Below are 16372 nucleotides of genomic sequence, written 5' to 3'. Positions count from 1 at the left end.
GCAGAGCCTGATATATTTACTAAACAATGTTTGTGGACCTCTCCTTTCTAGGGTTGGTGTGACAACCGGGTATGGGCGCACAGCACCATAACTCAGGGCCCTGCCCAGTGAATTTTTGCTAAATGGCTCTTGACTTAGTGCGGCCCTTCTACCTTCACCTCCCTAGTCCTGTCCCCACCTCTTCCCAACTAGACCAGTTCAGGAGCCTCTTATCCAGTTTTCCCAGCCCCGGTGCTCTCAAGAGCTGAGATGGGTCCACAGCTGCTTCCAAACCTCCAAGGTTTTCCTATTTCTTGTGAGAGAAATCTAAGCACCTACATGCAGCACTGAAGGCCATAAGAACCTAGCCCTTGCGAATTTTTTCTTGCAGAATTTTCCACCCACGCAAGCTGCCCTCTGTCTGTGCAGAACCTTCTGCCAATGCCTGCCCAGCCTGGCTGCTCCCTGGTCCCATGCTTCAGCACATACCATTTCCTTTGCCCTCTTCTGTCTCTTCATCACCCAGAAAATACCTACGCATACTTCAAAACACAACTCAAATGTCCCCACCTTCAGGAAGCTACCCTACCCCTCCCCCGCCCTCCCATAGTTCCTTGTACATCATCTGCGTTTTGTGCTTCATTTCTAACACAAATCCCTGACACGGAGCCACATCAATGAGCATTTATTAAATGAATGAACATTCAATCAATGACCAAAGGGCATCTTTTTATATGTGAAGAGGTACGGGAAAGCTGAGAATACATTGGCAATGAATGATCATCTGTCAGGCACTGTGCTAGGTTTCAGGAATAGAATCGTAACCAAGACTGACAAGGCTGTTGCCCTCATAGAAGGGTAGGAATCAAATAATCACACACACAAATGTAAAGTTTCAGCTGGAACAGACACTTCGAAGAGAAGGTACAAGTGTAACAGTTACTCTGGCTGTATGACAAACCACCCCAAGATTTAGAGGCTTAGAATGACAACAACAATTATCTTGCTCTCCAATCTGGAATTTGGGCAGGCTTGGCAGGGAGAGCTCATCCCTGGCCCCTTGGTGTCAGCTGGGTGGCTGGAAGGCTGGGTCTGGAATCCCCTGAAGGTTTACTCGCTCACGTGTCTGTCAGTTGCTGCTGGCAGTAGGCTGAGACCCGTGCTGGGGCTGGTGCCAGGAACACCTACATGTGCCCTCCTCATGCAGCCTGAGCTTCCTCCCCACATAGCCGCTGGGTTCCAAGAACAATCGTCTGAGAGGAGTGAGTGAGCCAGGTGGAAGCTGTATTGCCTTTTCTGATCCAGCCTCAGAAGTCACACAGAATCATCTCCATTTCAGTCTTTGCATAGTGGCCGTTCCAAGTTCCTCCCAAGTTCAAGAGGAGGGTAGACAGACTCTAGAACCTGGGGAATGGCCAGGTTCTGGAATAGCATGGGGGACAGGAAATATTGCCATGACCATTTTTGGAAAATAGCACCTGCTACCAGGGGGACTTAGTCTAGTAGGGGTTGAGGAAGGCTTCCTGGAGGAGGTGGCATTCTAGCTGAGATCTGAAGGATGAGTAGACATTCACCATGAGAAAAGTCAGAGGGAACAGCTGTGCAAAGGCCCTCGGGAGGGAGGGAGGGAGTTTGGCACATATGAATAACTTTTTTAAAAAGACCAGTCTTCTCAGACTGCAGAGGAACGGGAGGGGGAGAGAGGGTGCAGGATAAACGTGGAGAGGCCAGAGAGGGCAGCCCACTCATCCTTCTGGGATGAGTTAAGGTTTTTGGTCTTGGCATTTAGCGCTGGTAGAAACCGCACGGTTTTTATGCAAGGAGCTGCTTAAGCAGCTTTGACTTTGGAAGCGAACGCCCGGCTGCTCTGCAGGGAGGTGATTGGAGGGGAGCGGGAGATGGGGGGTGGGGTGGGGAGGCTGTTCATTGTTTAGGCAAAGGATGATGGTGGCTTAGACCAGGACGGGAGAGTGGAGGGGATGGAAGGGAGCGATATTTAGAAGGTAAAGCAGAAAGGATGGCGCTGGGTGAATGTGGGGGGTGAGGGGAAGGAAGCATGGAGGACACATGGCTCCCGGCCCAGAAAGGAATTCGGCTCAGTTGCAGCGCTTTCCTATATGAGCAGCAGTTAAGGCGGCCTGAACCCTTGGAGGCCGCCAGACGTCTGGACAGTCTGTTCACACCAACTCTGCCTGGCAACCTATCGGTCACTGTCCTCGAGGACCAAAGGCCTGTGTGGGCTTCTGACATGCCGACGGGGTCCTCTCACGATGCCCCCCCGTCCCCAAGGAGTGTGGATTCTGTTCAAATTTCAAGGATCACTTTCAGTTTTTCATAATTTCCATAGATTTCATATGGTCAAAGGAAGCCCTTACTCGTTTGGAGAACAGGAAACCACAAGCCAGTTCCACCTTGGGCACGAGTGTGTATGCATGTGTATATGTGTGTGTGTGCACATATGTGTGTGTGCACACGTGTGTGTGTGTTCAACATGTGGACAATAGTACACATACATTTTTCATTCTTATTTCATTCATTATAAGGCATAAAAAGTTACTAAGTTGGATTTTTTCTTTACTATCCTCATCCACATAGATTAAATTGAACACCTTAGAGTTGACAGTTTACATAGACGAAGCTGGAACACAAATTCCTGACCATTTTGCAAATTGAATGGCATTAAGCTAAGACTCATAGGTAGGTCTTTCATTGGACACTGTTTCAGCAAGGTCAGAAAGAGAAGATTGAAAGATCCTATTTTGAACTCATCTAAGTCTTCCCAGGTGTCAAGCTTTATGACCAGAATCTCTAAGCCCAGAGTCACGTGTTGTGACAGAATTCTGAGATGGGCCCTGAGAGTCCCGCCCCTAGTGTGTGCCGGACCCCCTACCGGACCATGGGCAGGACCAGCGAGCATGATGGTTGTCACTCCTGAGATTAGGTTATGCCACATGGCAAAGGCGAAGGGATTTTGCAGGTGTATTTAAGGTCCCAAATGAGTTGATTTTGAGTTTATGGTAATCGAGATTATTCTGGATGGGCCTGACGTAATCAGGGGCACCCTTTAAAAGCCAGTCTGGAGGTCAGCGCCTCACAGCAACAGAGGGATGCGCTCCTGCTGGCCTGGAAGAAGGAAACAGCCGCATGGTGAAATGCCTATGAGGAGAGGTGGCCTGGGAGCTGAGGTTCCCAGCCCTACAGCTGCGAGGAGCTCAGTTCTGCCACCTGCCTGAGGGAGCGTGGAAGGGGGTTCTGAGCCTCTCGGGGAGATGCCAGCCCGCTGACACTTTGTGAGCCCCTGCAGAGAGAACCCAGCCACACTGAGGCTGGACTCCTGACCCACGGAAACTGTGGGCTAATAACGAGCTGTTATTTTCAGCTGCTAAGGTGTGGTTATCTGTTTCGCAGCAATGGACGACTAAGCCTCCTAGCAAGCAGCCTCGTCCCCAGGGCTCCGCTCTGATTCTGATGTCTCCACGCGGGTTCACCGGGTGACTAACGTGCCACCTGCGGTGGGGAGGCTGTGTGTGTTGAGGCAGGGGCGTGTGGGAAATCCGTACTATGTACTTGGGGGCTTTGGGAAGAAGAAGGGAAAAAGATCTTTACCCTGAATCTAATCAAGCCTTAAGACCAGGGCCGGCTTGCTTCTCTGTCAAGTGCCAAATTGTAAATATTTTTGGCTCTGGAGCCATGCATTCTCTGTCGCTGCAGGATGAAAACAGCCTTGGGCAATATGTGAATGAACGGACGTGGCTGCGTTCCAATAAGATGGACGCGCAGACCAGGCGGCGGGCCTGCAGTTCCCGCTCCAGGACAGAAGACTAAAGAGATAAAACAACCAAATCTTGATTGGATCCTAGTTTGAAAGAAACAGCTATAAAAGGTGTTTTGGGCTAATTAGGAAAATTAGGGATGCCTATTAAATACCGCTATTAAATAACAACTGTTAGTTTGCGTAGGTGTGTGTGGTTATGTAGGAGAATGACCTTGTTCCTAAGAGACTCATCCTGAAGTACTTGGGGGCTGAGGTGTCTTGGTGTGACCAGCGCTGGAAGTGGATGAGGAGAGCGAGGGAAGTTTCTGCAAGAGCAGGGGCAGATCCCGTTTTTGTTGAAAACGTTGGCATTTTGTTCATCATGCATTTTTTATTCATTTTGATTGCCTTAAAAATATGGTAATAAAATATTATTTATCCTGATTGCTGAGGTTTTGGGTGCCCTTCTAACCTTTGTGCCCAGAGGACTACCTCCCTCCCGTCACCCTAGCCCGGGCCTCACTTTGAAAGGGTCTAGCAGACGATTGACAGCTATACGACAATCCCGGAACCTTGGTGGTGAGTAAATGCGTGTTCATTCTCCCCAGATTGCAACTCTGCTGTAGCTTTGAACATTTTCAAGTTGAGATAAGTAATAAAAACTGTTTAGACTGTTAAAATAAAGTGAATTTAAAAATAAATAAATTTTAAAAAGAAACCAAACTCACAGATACAGAGAACAGGTTGGTGGTTGACAGAGGCGGAGGGGGAGGGTAGGTGAAATGGGAGAAGGGGTCAAAAGGCAAAAACTTCCAGTTTTAAAATAAATAAGTCCTGGGGATGCAATGTACAGCACGGCGACTGCAGTTAACAACACTGTACTGTGTATTTGAAAGTTGCTAAGAGAGTAGATCTTAAAAGTTCTCATCACATCACAAGAGAAAAACATCTGTAACTATGTCTGGTGATGGATGGTACCTGTGGTGATCATGTCACAATCTACACAAACAGTGAATCGTTATGCTGTCCGCCTGAAACTACTGTAATGTGTCAATTATACCTCAATTTAAAAAAAGCCTCGGGGCCAGTTAAGTTCACACGTAGGGGCTGGCTCTGTGGCCGAGTGGTTAAGTTCACGTGCTCCGCTGCGGCGGCCCAGGGTTTTGCCTGTTCGGATCCTGGGCATGGACATGGCACCGCTCATCAGGCCACGCTGAGGCGGCATCCCACATCCCACAACTAGAAGGACCTGCAACTAAGATATACAACAGTGTATGGGGGCAGGGGGAGGGGGTTGGGAAATAAAGCAGAAAAAAAAAAAAAGATTGGCAACAGTTGTTAGCCCAGGTGCCAATCCTTAAAAAAAAAAAAGGAAGATTGGCAACAGTTGTTAGCCCAGGTGCCAATCCTTAAAAAAAAAAAGGAAGATTGGCAACAGTTGTTAGCCTAGGTGCCAATCTTTAAAAGAAAAAAAAAAAAAGTTCACATGTTCCACTTCGGTGGCCCTGGGTTCACCAGTTTGGATTCCGGGTGTGGACATGGCACCACTTGTCAAGCCATGCTGCGGTAGGTGTCCCACATGTAAAGTAGAGGAAGACGGGCACGGATGTTAGCTCAGGGCCAGTCTTCCTCAGCAAAAAGAGGAGGATTGGCAGCAGATGTTAGCTCAGGGCTGACAAATAAAAATGGCAAGCAATAGGATATATTGGAGTATATGAGGAAGCCATTTGGTATAAACCTAATTCGGCCTGACTTTGTTTTTTCCAAAAGGACCTGACTGTGGCTGTTGAGCATGCGTTGTATATACATTCCCTATGGCAAGAACAAAGGCCCTGAGATAAAGGTGCAACTTCCCTCCCCCTCCCAACCTTGGCATTTCCTTAGGGATAAACATCTTTCCTTAGGCTAGGAACTGATTGCTGCACTCACCTTTGACCACCCAGCTCACCTGTGACCACCCAGCCTGAGACAACAGACTGCCACCCTGCTGTGTTCACCTAGACAGAAGACCTACCTGCTGTTTCCATCAATCGCTGTGCCCACAGAGCAGTCTCGCGACTATTGTAAAAGGGACATTTCAATCCTATGTGAAACATCCTCTCTGGGGGGATATAACCACTCTGTGCACCCCACTTCTTTGGTGCCCTTTCTTTCTTCAGGAAGAAAGGCCCCGGGCCATGGTCCTCAGATTTGAGCTCAGAATAAACTCTCCCAAATTTTCATTACTAGATTGGTTATGGATTATTTTCGTCGACAGGGCTAATCTTCCTCAAAAGAAAAAAAGTCTCTAGAATTTAACATAAATTAATTCCTGCTGCAACAAGAGGGGCTGTATATTCCAATTGTCTTGGGACAGTCCAGTTTATTTCAGTTGTCTGGGAGTTTAGTGAGCCCTTTCACTCTCAAAAAGTGTCCCAGTTTGGTGACCTGGTCCTGCTTAGCTGTAAGTGAGCAAGGTGGGGACTGTAATGGCCACACTGTCACCCCAGCTCCGCCACAGCTGGGAGACCTCAGACAAGTCCTTTCTCCTCAAAGTCCAGTGCTCCACAAACATTCATAGCAACCAAACTCTTTCTCAAATAAAAGCTCACTGCAAAAAAATGCAACATAAGCGACAATCCAGAACAGCATTTTATTAGTAAAAATTCTTTTCCTATATTCAAATTAGTATTTACACACAAAGCATTTGATTCTCCCTGAGGCTGTTGAGATGGACACATACATTTTCAACCAGAAGTTGTAGCTAAGATCTCACTCTGTCACAACATCCCCTTTATTTCTGCGCTGGGCGAAATCCTGATCCGCAGAGGAGTGTGGCAAGGAGCAGCTCTCTCTTCAGGGCTCCCTCGCAATCTAAGTTAGATGCAGATGGCAGGAGAATCCTAAGTTAGTGACTGCCAACACCTTAAAACCTGCTACCCGACGCACCTGAGCACACATTTTAAAATTACAATTTAAAGTATTTTTTAAAAGTGTGATTTGATGCTAACATTTGCAGAACTGCCGAAGCTGTCCTTGGAACCCTGGTTTGGGAAACGACTGAGTGAGCTGGTCCGCAGTGTCGCATCCAGCTCAAGAGCTCCTGGTTGAAAGGTTACCTTTTCTGAAACTCCAAATCCAGTGAAAGGAAAAAAGAATAGCACCCTGAAGGTTTAGGTTCTCCCATCCTAGAGCAGAAGCGCCAGAAGCAAGTGTCGCTTTGAGAAAGCTGCGGGCGAAGGAGAAAGATCCGCTCCAGTGGAATGGAAACCGTTTGACTGTGGAACTTGCTCAAGACAGAGACGGTCCAAAAGCACGGCCGTGAGATGCCGCCAGCTCTTTCCATCTGCTTCCAAGAGCCTCCAGTTTCTAAGACAAAAAAGCATCTTTAAACACAAAGCCTGGGAGCCAGGGAGGATGGATAAAGAACTACAATAGGTTTATTGTTCTAATGCCAGCTTGGGTCGCGAAGTCAGCTCGCGAACTAGAGACGCACAGGCCAAACGTGCCTGGGGATGTAAATTCAGGCCAATCGCGAAGTTTTAAAAATGGGAACATTTTGCATAAAAGTCTGGAATCCTGGCTTTGCTTACAACAGGAAGGCACCGGCACCAGTGGGCTGCCTTCCCCACGGCAATTCTGGGGTAGGGTCCGGGCGCCCATGCCCACCCAAGACAGAGCCCCTCGCTGGCCCCTTCTCAGTCCACATAGTTGGGTGGTATTGACTTCATCCTCAGCCCTGGTGGGCACTGAGTCAGGCCAGCCAATCAGCTCACTGCATTCTCGCAGAGAACCATGGCATTGCATTTGGTTCTGGGATGGGTGTGTGAGCCAAGTGGGGCCAATAGACTCACGGCCAGGACTTTGGTTCAAACTGTTGGGAAAGGAAGCTCTCTTTTCTACTGATCTTGGAGATGGCAGCATATTGGCCACCAACTTGCTAACCGGGGGGTGGCAGGTCTGTGAATGGAGCCCACAAGGAGGAGAGAGGAAGAGAAAGATGGTGAGAAGCAGGGTCTGGGTCACAGAATCAGAGGCCTTGGGTCCAGATATGCATATCAGCACGGACACTGTCCGCCTCAGCCAGATGGGACGGGCTAACTCACCGGAGCCCCGTGCCCCGCGGGGTTTCTACACTATCAGGCAGACTTGTGAGTGTTTGTTTGATTTGGACTGGTTTCCCTGCGCACTCCCTGATCCTGAGTCCTGGAGCGCTCCTGCAGCAGCAGCCAGCTCTCCTCTCTGCCTGGATTTGACCATCCACACGGCCTTCTTGAAGTTCCTGAGAGGGTCCTGCTGCGAGGCCCTTGAGGAAGGGCACTGGAACCGCTCACGGATGAGATAGCCGTGTCTGGTAGGGGCAATGAAGCCATCAGAAGTGGGGATGATTCTGTTCACCACGGCATGGACAAACTGAACAGCCAGCAGAGAGCCTGTGGGGAGAGGGCATGGATGAGAAAACAGGGGCTGCAGAGACCCAATCTCACACATTCAGCACTTGGCTGCATGGGGTCAGATCTGTGCTACGCCCTTTACTATCTGAGGCATGACATGCAGCCTCTCGGAGCCCCTCTTGCTTCATCTGCAATGCGGGGATGCTAACGGCACCTGCCTCTTGAAGAGAGCTCTGAAGATGTGAAGAAGTCATGCATGTCAGGTGCTTAGTACCAGTTTTAGCCCAGAGTGAGCTCAGTAAATATTATGATTATTGGAGGAAGGATAGCAAGGGAGGCTGTGAACCTGCCAAGGATGGGCCTTTAAGGCCACAATCCACAGCCCGCAGCTTCTGAGCCATCTGCGACTTGCGCCGGGTATCTTTGCTACACTGTATCAGACTGCCCTGTATTTGATTACAGTGTATTGGGTTACAATGATTGATTGCAGTGTATTCAACTCTATGAGATATTCCTTCAGCCAATTACTTGCTTTGTGACCTTGGAAAAGTCCCTTAACCTCTCTGAACTGCATCTTCTTCATTTGTCAAACGGGGATAGCAATTGCCTCTACCCCCCGACCAGTGCCATAAGGGTTCCCTTCTCTATAGGAGACAGTGTGGGAAGGTAACAAAGATGAGCATGGGGACCAGGCAGACCTGCTTCAAATCACAGCCTACTAATTGCTCACTGTGTGACCTTGGGCAAGTCACTCTGTCTCTCAGAGCCTCAGTTTTTGCTCTGTAAAATGGGGCGGCTATTGAGAGAATTACACAGCTCCGTGACAGCACCTCATACACAAGAAATGTTAACTCTTGTTAATATGCACTTAGTGTAACATTGAACAGACCAAGAGGCATGGGGCGTTCAAAGCAGTTTGTCCTAAACAGGCTGGCCCTAACATTTACGGGGTCTGGGGCAAGAGAATGAGTCAAGGCCCACATCTATCAGACACAATATGTAAATGTTGCAAATCTAGCTAATAAACTATTAAATGAAATATGCTCTAGCCTCCCACATTGAGGGATGTACCTTCAGAACCACTTGGAAGGTTAGGTTTGGGTTGGGAATTCTTGGGATCCTCAGTTCCGTGCTGGAATGTAATGGTGTAGGAGGGCCAGCCCCCAGCTGTTTGTGGCTTGTCCTCCTTCTCTTCCCACACCCAGCTCCATCCTATCGCCCCCTAGGGACCTCACACATATACGTGTGACCCCCCCACCCAGCTCACACATCCAGACTCCACGCACACCACCCACGGCCCCACCCTGAGCCGAGGGGTGCACACACGGGGGGCAGAGTCCACCCTCAGAAAGATGGCCCTGGGGAAGAGGTCTGCACTTGCCCTAAAGATGGCCCAAGGCCAGGTGGGGCGGGGGTTCTGGAGTTCTGGGTGCCCAGATAGTGGGTCTGGAGGAGAAGGTGTAGCTCCAGGTGGCCTGTCCCCTTGGCCTGGGGACACCTCCCTAAGTGGAGGGCCCAGCTCGAGGAAGCCAGAGCGGGGCCCTCTACTGCTGGGGACCCAGGACAGGCCCTTCTTTTCCAGATGTAACCCTAGTCCTGCCGTCAAAGCAAAATGACTCACCATCCAGCACACTCCAGACGGTCACGGAGCGATCCTTCAAGCCGGCATACACATACTTGTCATCCTTGGAGAAGCAGGCACACTGGACGCCTTGGCAGTAAGAATTCTGTTGAAAAAGACAATGTGATCTCAATTTCAGACTGAAAGACCCCCAAGAGACCAAGCCCAAGGCAGGCATATGAGAAGCCAGGCTTGTAAGCGCCCCATGGGGGTGAATCCGACAAAAACCTGGAGAGATGGGTAGCATCGATATTCCCAGGACCAAACCTCCTCACAGTGGTCAGACTGAGAGGGTTAGTGACAGTCTGCGCTGGGGAGCGGGAGGCAGAGGGTTTAATTTCTTAAAGAACCTTAGTTACACAAATATTAGCCACAATTCTATCTAATTAAACTGTGTGCCAAATGCAATATGGGGTCCTGGATTGAATCTTAGAACATAAAAAGGGGATTCGTTGAAAAATCTATGACCCCAATAAGTTGATAGTTTAGTTAATAATATCATTCCCACATTAATTTCTTAGTTTTGACAAAGGCACTCCAGTCACAATAAGATGTTGACACGGGAGGAAGTGGACGAGGCGTAGGCAGACGGGAACCTTTGTACTGTCTTCACAACTTGTCTGTAAATCTAAAATCCTTCTAAAATTGTTTATTTAAAAACAAAGTCAAAAATCTAGGTGCATTTAACTGCTGTGTGACATTTCCCATCTCAACGAGGCAAAAGATTACTGGCATCCCAGTCTTGTCGTGGCTTCATGAAACAAGTCAGGTGGGACAAAGGCCTTTTAAGATGAAACCACACCCACTCCGCTCTCTTAGTCACAAGGTCCTCTCCCTGTGTTTATTAACAATTTGCACGTCTTGCAACCTGAGGTACGGCCTCTGTTCTCCATCTGAAAAGCTGGGATAATAACACTGAGCTTCACAAGATCGTTGTGAGGGTCAAATTATAGAATGATATTTTAATATGTATATTTTAATGTAATATGAATGTATTATATTTAAATATGTGATATAGCTCTTAATTTTGATACAAAAATTATAATCGCTTCTTAAGAGATGGACAGTGCAAACTTTTAGACACTTCCTATGTAAAAGAGTTGCCAGTTTCCCTCTTCAGAGCGTTCGAAGCTGCTCTTCCTTCTGCCTAGAATGCTGTTCCACCAGACTTATTTAACCTTCTTAAATAGCAGCCCTTGCCACTCTCTACCCCCTTGACCCGGCCCTATTTTTTCTTCAAAGCCCTGTTGCTCCGCACCCCGTCGTGTATCTGCTGTTTTACTTTTATTTCAAATTTATCAAGCACAGAGGATATGTCGAGAGCTCTCTTGGGGATGGGGCCACCTCAGGGGGCAGAACACCGAAAGTCCTGCCCTTACGGAGCTCTCAGTGTCTCCCCGGGAACGTGGCTCCCAGAGGCGGGACAGTGTCTGTCCCGGTCACGGCCACTTCCTCGGCGCTGGAGAGGGGCCTGGCATAGGTCAGGCGAACAAACAGTTTGGGTGAGAGAATGGCGCAGGGGGATGAGGGCGAGGAGAGGGGGCTAGGGCAGGGCCAGTGCAGGACTGAGCCTGTCTTTATTTCAGATGCGGATATTTTGCTCTCCATGGATTTTTGCATTGGTTTTGATTTTTTTAAGCATCGCATTAAAATGTTCTTTGTCCTGATTGCCGAGTTTTTTGGCAGCCCCTGAAACTCTGCACCCGAGGCCAGTGCGTCTCACTCGCCTCACCCCAGTCCCGACCCAGGTCGGTGGCAGGTGGTGTGCACTTAATAAATGGCGCCTGTCCTGGGTTTCTAATGCTGGGACCTGGCACGCGCGTGGTGTGGCCGGCCACGCACCGTGTAGCTCATCTCGAACTTCCCCTTGCAGGCCTGCAGGTCCCAGAGACACAGCAGCGCTTCCTCGCACCCGCTGACCGCCAGCTGCCCCTTGTGGCTGACCTCCACGCAGGCAACCCGGCTTCCATGCCCCTCCAGAGGGAACACTTTGGAAGCCACACACTCGTAAAGGAAGAGGCCGCCGTTGGTCATGACGTAGAGCACGCGGTAGTCGGCCAGCACGGCCACACTGGCTATGGTCTCAGGCAGCTGGGTGTAGCAGGTGTAGGTTGGCCCGCCGATGACCGGACAGGGGTCCCCGGGGCTGATGTCCAGCACCAGGACCAGGCTGTCGTAGGCGACGGCCAGGCGCTCCTCATCCTTACTCAGGGCCATGTAGTTGATGGCTTTCCCGGCCTCCGGAGGGGGGATGCACATCACGTCCTGTCTGGAATTCAGGGGAAACACCAGGACGACCCCGGAAACGAGGCCGGTGAAGAGAAGCTTGGCTTGCTCGGCGACCTCCAGGCACCTGACCTCATTGGAGGTGTCCAGGGCCTCTCGTTCCTCACCTGCCACGGGGAGAAGACCACACCAAGAAGCGATCACAGGAACGCTTGTTCCACGGTTTCTTATTTTTAAGCATGTTTTCGATATTGCATTATCTATAATCTTGGACATGGCTATTGCGAGTTGCCCTGCTTCCACCGCTGCCCCCTAACCACCCAACTTTTAAAAATGAAAGTCGCATCATCTCGATGCCCTGCCCGACGCCCTCGGTGACTTCCTGCACCCTCAGAACGGAAGCGCACCGTCCGCAGTCCTCGAGGCCTCGGGTGACCTCCCGGACCTCATCCCAAACGTTTCCTTTACAAACTTTTGGAAAAGGCCAGAGAGCAAATATTTTTGCCTTGCAGGGTGTATGCTCTCTGTCTGACCATTCGAACCTGCTGGTGCAGCCCCTAAAGCAGCCACAGACCGGGTGTAAACAAATGGGTGTGCCCGGGTCTGGCCCGCGGGCCTGAGTTTGCAGACTCAGATCTCATCCCCCACTGCGCTCCATTCTCAGTGGCCCGCTCTGCCCGCGACTATCAGGCAAGCACCTGGAGAATCCTAACCTTGTCTGACTTGCTCACTGCCAGCCCCCAGAGCCCAGCCCCGCAGCTGGCCCTAGACTGACGCCAAATCCCTGGATGCAGGAACTTGAGAGTGAATTTCTTTTCCTCTATTATTTTATCACTAACAAAGAATTTCTATATCTCCATCTCCCCACTGGGGATGGCAGCAGATACGTTGGTGACACGCCCAGACCCAAGGCTGCCCACTGCCACACTCGTCTCTCTCAATTCCTTGAGAATCGCCCTTGGGTGAAGGGCGTCCCTTATCTGGAAATGCCTGGAGGGCTGTGCCTGCCCCACAAGGACGGCACTAGGCCAATGACTGCCTGAGATGACAGTATAAACGGCTGGCCTCCGTGCTTCAAGATGGGACAATTCTGAGGTGCAATTCATGCTCCCAGGTCCCCGTGAGGGTTGAGCCCACGTCAGGCTGAGCCCACCTCCTTGCTCTGGCCTTCCCCGCCCCAGCCTGCTCTCCCCTCTCTCTCCTTCTCCTGGGAGCGACCCCCTACACAACACTTGTGCAAATATCCCCATCATGCGCCCTGCCTCCAGGGGACCTGCACTGAAACGGGGATTGACAGCCAGACTATCAATTGCCTTATGCTAGAAATTTGTAACATCAAATCCTGTTTTCTATTAGCCACATGCGACCTGACTGGAGTTACAGGTGTGTTATGAGCCGAAAGTTTGTGTCCCCCCAGAGTCATATGTGAAAATCCTAACCCCTAGCGTGATGTGTCAGGAGGTGGGGACTGTGGGGGATGGAGCCCTCGCGATGGGGTGAGTGCCCCTATGAGAGGGACATGATGCCTGCACCTCTCTCTGCTCTCGGCCATTTGAGGACACATGAGAAGATGGCCATCTGCAAACCGGGAAGCCGGCTCGCACCAGACACCCATCTGCTGGCGCCCTGATCTTGGACTCTCAGCCATCAGACCGTGAGGAACAAGTGTGTGTTGCTCAAGCTCCCCCGCAGGCTATGGCGTTTTATTATAACGCCCGACCAGACCAAGACAGGGGCTTCCATTCCGACCCACGCAAATCTTACAAACCTTCTGCCACATCCCAAACGGTGACTTTGTTTTTGTCCCCAATCTTGGGGAAGTAAACGTAGCCGCCATCGTGTGACACCGCGGTGAGGCCGGTGCGGTCCAGGAACGGCGCAGAGGCCCGTGGCTTCTGAGCGTAGCTGAGATCCCAGACTTTAAAAGATGAGGACTGCTGGGAAGCAGATGCCACCAAGGCCCCAGCCCGGGCCAGCAGGCTCACAGGGGCTCCGACGCCTTCCAGGATGTCCAGCAGGGTCCCCTGCTCTGACAGACTCCACACCTGAGGATGGAGAGCAGAGGCAGGCAGAGCTTACTTCTTACATTATCGTAGCTCGGAAATGTGCTTAAGGCCATCTGTCCGCCTGCGGTGAATTCCTTCACATCTCCCCGCTCCCTCAAACTCCCCCCCACCCCCCCCCCCCCCCCCCTACCCTGGGCAGTTCTCAAAGTGTGTTCCAGGGAGCCCCTGGAAGGTACCCCCGCAGGCTTTCTCAGGGTCTATAAGAGCAAAACTAGCTTCTTAATAATTCTAAGGTGCCATTTGCTTTTTCTACTCTCTCTTCCTCTCACAAGTAAGCAGTGGCGTTTTCCAGAAGCTATGGGACATGTCATATCACAATAGATAGGAGAATCAGTGCAGAATGAAATATGCAAATCCAACTGTCTTCTTAAGCCAGGCATGAAAGAAGTTTGCAAAAACATGAAACCATGACACCCTTCTTGTGAGGTTTTTTGTTTGTTTCAGAAAATATAGTTATTTTCATAAAAGTATGTTATGATGTTGACATGTCATGTTAATGAATTAATGGATAAGTATTTTTGGATTTCCTCATTTTTTATTTTAAATATGGTTATGGTCAAGCCAGCCCTGGGGGTCTAGGGGTTCAGATTCAGCGCTCTCACCACTGGCGCCCCGGTCCGTTTCCCAGTCAGGGACCCACACCACCCGTCTGTCGGGTGTCATACTGTGGCAGCCGTGTGTTGCTGTGATGCTGAAAGCTGTGCCACTGGGATTTCAAATACCAGCAGGGTCCCCCATGGTGGACAGGTTTCACAGCGCTTCCAGACAGACAGACTAGGAAGAAGGACCTAGTCACCCACTTCTGAAAAATGAGCCATGAAAAGCCTCTGAGTAGCAGCGGAGCATGTCTGATAGAATGCCGGCAGGGGAGAGGATGGCACACGGACCAGGCAGGGTTCCGCTCTGCTGTCCACGGGGCCACTAGGAATCGGAATTTACTGGATGGCAAAAACAGAATTATTATCAACAGATGCTAAATGCAATGCGATTCTGGATTGGATCCTGGAATCAAATAAAACAAGACATTTGTGGGAAAGCTTGTGAAATCGAACAAAATCTGCAGATCACTTAATAGTATTGTCTGGATGTTAATTTCTTGGTTTAATAAAGGGATCAAGGTAAGGTGAGATGTTAAGGTGGGGGCAAGCTGGGTGAAGAGTAGACATACATGTGGGGGGACTCTCTGGGCTGTCCTTGCAACTCTTCTGCAAATCCTAAAATTATTCCAAAATAAATCATTTGCTAAAATATATATAAATCGAATTGATACAACCCACATACACAGAAGCTCTTTGGGGTCCTCGCCAGGTTTTGAGAATGCAAAGAGGTCCTGAGACCAGAACTTGGGACAAGGGCTCCTTTATCATGTGTTTTCTTGCCAGCTTTGAGAACTTTGAGCGTAACGGGACTTTTCCTCCCCTCCCGGCAACCCTGCTCCACTCTGAAGGCCAAACTCCTCCCAACTTTTCAAGTTCAGTGGGAACGCTATCTTGTCTGTTGAATATTTTGGCAACTCCCCCCGACGTCTGCCACTGGGTCCCAGGAGACCCCTCCCCCATAGCCTCCCAATGACCTGCCTGTTCTGCCTGCGCTGGTGTTTGTGGGTTTCTGTATTTTGAAGCCCAAAGGTCCCCAAGGAATCATCCTGTCTAGTGCGGAGGCGGAGGTAAGGGTGGCGGCCCTGAGTCTCCCCCTCACCTGAATGAGTGCGTCCCGGGACCCAGTGACAATGAGATTGTTCTCAGGACCAAAAATGGCTGTCTCCACTGTGTCCTCATGTTCAAGGTCGGTGGCCATGAATCGATGAAACCCCTGTGAGTCAGCCAAGAATATTCGCACGGAGCTTCCAAAGCCTGAAACGGCAGGGGCTGGGGTTACGCCCTTCATTTTTGAAGAGCTTGAGAGTAATTCAATTCCATCAACAAAGATTCTTTTTGGAGCATCTACTGTGAGCCAGCGGGAAGAATACAGTGGTGAACAAGCCAGACATGGCCCCCACCCTCACACAGCCTCCAGTTGGGGGCGTGTGACAACAGTGATCAAGAATCTCGAAGACATCCTCAAAAAACTAAAAATAGAACTACCATACGATCCAGCCATCCCACTACTGGGTATTTATCCAAAGAGCCTGAAGTCAGCAATCCCAAAAGTCCTGTGCACCCCAATGTTTATTGCAGCACTGTTTACAATAGCCAAGACGTGGAAACAACCTAAGTGTCCAGCAACAGATGAATGGATAAAGAAGATGTGGTACATATATACAATGGAATACTACTCAGCTGCAAAACAGAACAAAATCATTCCATTTGCAATAACATGGATGGACCTTGAGAGAATTATGTTAAGTGAAATA

At 49.9% G+C, this 16372-nt stretch overlaps 1 protein-coding gene across 1 annotated transcript in view; it reads right to left on the bottom strand.

The window, feature by feature from the left end:
- Positions 1–6955: 6955 nt before the first annotated feature.
- NWD1 (NACHT and WD repeat domain containing 1) overlaps positions 6956–16372 on the bottom strand; it is a 68390-nt gene continuing 58973 nt past the window's right edge. Inside the window, 6 exon segments of the mRNA XM_046672465.1 lie at positions 6956–7081; positions 7819–8145; positions 9728–9833; positions 11570–12120; positions 13722–13998; positions 15718–15872. Of these exon segments, the coding sequence (XP_046528421.1) occupies positions 7844–8145; positions 9728–9833; positions 11570–12120; positions 13722–13998; positions 15718–15872 (1391 nt within the window). The 3' untranslated portion in view covers positions 6956–7081; positions 7819–7843.

Source organism: Equus quagga, chromosome 9 (genome assembly GCF_021613505.1).
Source record: "Equus quagga isolate Etosha38 chromosome 9, UCLA_HA_Equagga_1.0, whole genome shotgun sequence".
In the NCBI taxonomy this organism is placed as follows: Eukaryota; Metazoa; Chordata; class Mammalia; order Perissodactyla; family Equidae; genus Equus; species Equus quagga.
The sequence above is the reverse complement of the archived record's forward strand: the minus strand, read 5'-3'. Positions and strand labels throughout refer to the sequence as shown.